Source organism: Mus musculus, chromosome 7, assembly GCF_000001635.26.
Source record: "Mus musculus strain C57BL/6J chromosome 7, GRCm38.p6 C57BL/6J".
NCBI lineage: Eukaryota > Metazoa > Chordata > Mammalia > Rodentia > Muridae > Mus > Mus musculus.
The window spans coordinates 108,521,148-108,525,947 of NC_000073.6; the positions used below are offsets into that span (position 1 = coordinate 108,521,148).

At 33.6% G+C, this 4,800-nt stretch overlaps 1 protein-coding gene across 1 annotated transcript; it reads right to left on the reverse strand.

The window, feature by feature from the left end:
• Positions 1-1,856: 1,856 nt before the first annotated feature.
• Olfr502 (olfactory receptor 502) lies at positions 1,857-2,801 on the reverse strand. Its single transcript, NM_146739.1, has one exon. It carries the CDS (start codon positions 2,799-2,801, stop codon positions 1,857-1,859), a length of 945 nt encoding a protein of 314 aa, NP_666950.1.
• Positions 2,802-4,800: the final 1,999 nt, after the last annotated feature.

A 4,800-nucleotide genomic window follows, 5' to 3' on the forward strand; every position in this document is an offset into this window, starting at 1 on the left:
AATGTCACAGACCATCCCAGGCCAGAGCTTGGCAGGAACATGCAGTCCATGAGTTCAGGTTGGCAGGAGTCCAAAAACAAGGAAAGAAGTGTGTATTGTTCTCAATCTTAGTTAGAAAAGCACTTTTCTTCCCAGAAGACAGTGGTTAATGCAGAGGCCTATAGCTGCTCAAAGCACATGGGTCATCTATACCATTCTCAACCTTATAACCCCCCTACAACATCACAGAAAATAAGTTGGAAAGAATTTAAGAGCTGACAGATAGATACCAGTACTATGAAATGCTTATCTCTAAATATAACATGCCTGTTGCACAATTAATATGGTTACCTGCACAAGATCAGGCCAATGCACAGTCCAGCATGAATAAAAGAAAACGAGACTCTGTTCCCCCAAGTCAGTAAGAGGAGCTACTGATGTGTGATGGTTCTTGAGGAGAGACACTCATTCTCATTTTGGAATAAGGCTGCTGTTATGATACTGACCAAGCAAATGTCCACACAGCCATGTGAAATTCAACAATACTAATTGTACTCAGATGGTATTAATAAAAATGGAAAAAAGTAGCTCTGAATTTGAAAAATCAAGGTGTAAATAGGGTTTTTGGACAAAAGAAGGGAGAAAAAATATAATACACAAAATAAAAGAGATAAATATATTTAAAATATATGAATTTGAGCAGGAGAAGATAGAATGGGGACACTATGAAGTTAGAGAGGGATAGCAGTGGGTGGATATGATCAATATATTATGATTTATGTAAATTTCAAAACATAAGAATATAGTTTTAGATAGAGAAATTAACAGAGAAATCATGAATTGATTCCCAACTCTTCTCTGTTTATTCCACAATAAGGCCATGGCCAGGGATAAAGACTACAGATCAGAAGTTTTTTGAGTCTAGAACATTGATACATATAGATCATTTTTTCCACAATATTTTTAGAAATTTTATAGTCTCTTCTTGCTTCTTATCACTCAATAAGATGGGAGTATTTATTGAGTTTATCTCAAAATAACAGTATTAAATCAAGCACAGCCTGAAGGGTTGAAGTCTGTATTATTTAGGTTTCTCATACTAAAACAAATAGCTAAGATAATCAACTTATCAAAAAAATTATTCCTGGCACAGAGGTTTACAATTCACAGTCACTGATAGGGTGAGTATATTGATATGATCTATTTCTATACCTCATGGTAGGGATGTGTGGTTGAACAAAGCCACACACCTCCCTGCCAAAAGGAACAGTAAGCAAAATTCTAAGTTACTTTTATTTATTTTTTGACATGCCTCAATTAAAGGAATTATTAAAGTAGACTCAATTTCTAAATTTTCTTGCATTGTCCAAGAGCATTACAATAGGCAGTAGACTTTTGCAAATGACATGAGATTTGGGGGAAATTTAATATTCAATCTAAGCCAGGTGGTAGTAGTGCTTGCCTTTAATCAAAGTACTTTGGAGGCAGAGAGAAACAGATCTGTTAGGTCAAGGTCAGCCTGTTCTACCAGGACTGTAATATAGAGGTCCCTGTCTAAAGAAACCTAACAATAACAAATAAAGATCCTGTCTATAACATGTTTCGTAATGAATAACTTTTAAAAGTATTAATGTAACATCAAAATTATGTTTAGCAATATATATTTGTGTGATTGGATTTATTCCCTTAATTTAAAAAACTTAATTTGACTTTATGAAATTTCCAGTTTTCCATATATAATGAAATAAGATCACCAATATTTATTGAAGAGCTTGTCACATGCTAACACTGTCATCAATCCTTTTTAGTCAGAACCTTCTCTTTAATCTTATGAGAAATTTATTACTAAATCAAATCTTTCTAAATAGCAGAGGTCTCTAAGAAAATGTATTTTTAGCCAACTGTCTTTTCAGAGCACCCTTAATCTCTTTATTTCTGAGGCTGTAGATGAGGGGGTTCAACATGGGGACCACCACCATGTAGAACACAGATACCACCTTGTTCTGGTCTGTGGAGTAGCTGGACTTGGGCATCACATAAATGAATGTGATGGTCCCATAGAAAAGAGTGACTGCAGTGAGGTGGGAGGTGCAGGTAGAGAAAGCCTTCTGTCGGCCCTCAGTGGAGCGCATCTTCAGGATGGTGATAAGGATGTAGATGTAGGAGACAGCTATTACAAATATGGTCACAATGATGATGGAGCCAGCTGTGAATGAGGGAACAACTGCAGGGACACTGACATCAGAACAAGATAGTTTTACTAATGGGGCAAAATCGCAGAAAAAGTGATTGACTCTGTTTGGTCCACAAAACACAAGAGAAAAGAAGGAAAGTGTGAAGGAGGAGGCATTAAGAAAACCCCCTATATAAGATCCTACAAGCAGCTGGACACAAACCTGTGTGGACATTTTGTTTGAATAAAGCAGTGGGCTACAAATTGCTATAAATCGGTCATAAGCCATGGCAGCCAGAAGGAAACATTCAACTGTCCCAAAGAAAACAGCTGAACCAAGCTGGATGCCACATCCTAGATAGGAGATGGTGTTTCTCTCCACCAGGAAGTTGACAAGCATATTGGGTGTGACAGAAGATGAATAGCCTATGTCAGCAGAAGCCAAGTGGCTGAGAAAAAAGTACATGGGGTGATGGAGCTGGGAAGAAACTCTGATGAGAAGGATGGTGCTGAGGTTCCCAGACACAGTCACCAGATAGATGCACAAGATGATGACAAAGAGGACAACTCTAAGGACTGGGTCATCTGTTAATCCCAATAAAATGAATCCTGTCACTGCAGTGTGGTTCCCATCCTCCAGGAAAGCCATGGGGCAGTGTAGCTGCTGCCAGATCAAGTCTGTGATGGAGATAGTACAGGAAAGGATTTATAAGTGGGTAGTTTCAGTTTCTTTAGTGCACAGATAATTCAATTATATTTAAATATGACCAAGCATCCAAACTTATTTGCCTGCAGTAATGAGTCTACATTTCAAGTTGGTTAGCAATACACCAAAAATCTTTTCCTCACATGTCATTTTCTTTTCTTGTTATCTTGTTTAACCACTTTTACCTTTAAATGAAATATAAAAATATAATATAAATAAAAATAACAAAAATGAATGCTTGTCCTATTAGGGAAAATGAAAGCAGAGTTTTATAGGAAAGAATTGGATAGTAGCCAATATTTTACATGGTTCTTAAAATAATAAGTATAAATATCTAAGAGAAATGTAAGAAATATGTATAGATACACATAGGTAATTTATGAAATTACAATGTTTTCCACATTATTCATAAAATATAAGATTTTCATATAATATTATTTAAATCAGGATTATAATATCTTTTGGAAGAGATTGTTTAACTTGCATTAAGTTTATATAACATCCAGCAAAATTAGAATTAGAAGCTGAAGCTATCTGAAACCAATTTCTTGCCAGCCACATAATAATATATTTAAATAATAATAATCTTAGACTCCTATAAACCAAAAATGATTGGAATGTTTTTATAAAAATTTTTAAAAGATATGTTGTATGAGATTTTCCTACATAAATAAATTTATTATTGAAACAACAACTAGACAGGAATTTTAATTTATTAGTGAAATTATCTAATTTAAATTTTTAGATATTTTCCTATTTTTTAAATAAAAAATATTTTACCAAATAATTTGATAGATCTATGGAGTTACTATGAAAATATAATAGATATTTAACCAATAGCTAAAATAGATTTATTTGTAGAACATACATTTTCTCAGATCATACATGAATATTTTTCAGCTAAATTCATTATGAAAAGCCAAAGACCTACCTGAAATGAGAACTCATTCCTCCTTCAGAATAAGGTCAATGTTGTGTGGTTATATTGTCATCTTTTAGCTTTTGTTTCCTTTAGAGATCAATTCCTGAAGATGCTGACGATTCAAATGTGAATTCTGAGGTTATCATAGAGCTTTATTATTTCTTGTGATGGATATTGAGTGATTCAAATCACAGGGAAGAATACCTAAGCTCCCAAGCTCCTGTCAATTCTCAAGAGGTCAATTTATTATTTTGTTTTGTCTGGGTGTTCATGCATAGTGCTATATGACTTGTTCACTATTTACTACAACACCTATAATAAATTTTTCTAAGAAAAGTTGTTTCTTTTACTGTGATATTTGCAATAAATTAATAATGTTAAATATCAACTATAAAAACTACAACTATTTTTATTCATTATTTTTATCAATAAATATTTTAATGGCCATCTTTAGCATATGCCGTCCAGTACCCCAAGGGAGCATAAAATGGAACATTATATAAAAAATTACATTTTAAATAACAAATATTTTTGACATTTTCATCATTGTATATGAAGTCAGAACATAAATGTCTTAAATTGCATAAAGAAGTGTAATTTTAAAATTACTTGGATGCTCCCAACAATGGAAATACAGTCCAAGTATCATGCTTGAGTAATGATCTTGATAAAGATAGGTCATGGGATAACACTAACTTTCCAGCCCAAAGACTCAGTGGTACTCTAGTTCTCTTGCAAATCCTAATTGCAGTATCCCTGCTATAGGAGTGTTGCTTTGACAATAACTGCAGTAATAGCGACCAAATATTACTACCCATATCCCTTTATTCTGATCATTATGGTAAGCAATTTACATATAGAGAATATTTACAAGATGTTAGGATGCAGGTGCTTTTCTTATTCTCATTTTTCATTTGATAGCACAGATTGAAAGGTCAAATTATTTGTACACTGTGATTCCGACTCCTATAATCTAACAGTGGATTGATATCTACATCTATTCAAAACCAAAAGCTAAAA

Excerpts from the sequence above, each read along its gene's own strand:
- Olfr502 (NM_146739.1), bottom strand. The coding sequence starts at position 2,801 with ATGGCTTTCCTGGAGGATGGGAACCACACTGCAGTGACAGGATTCATT.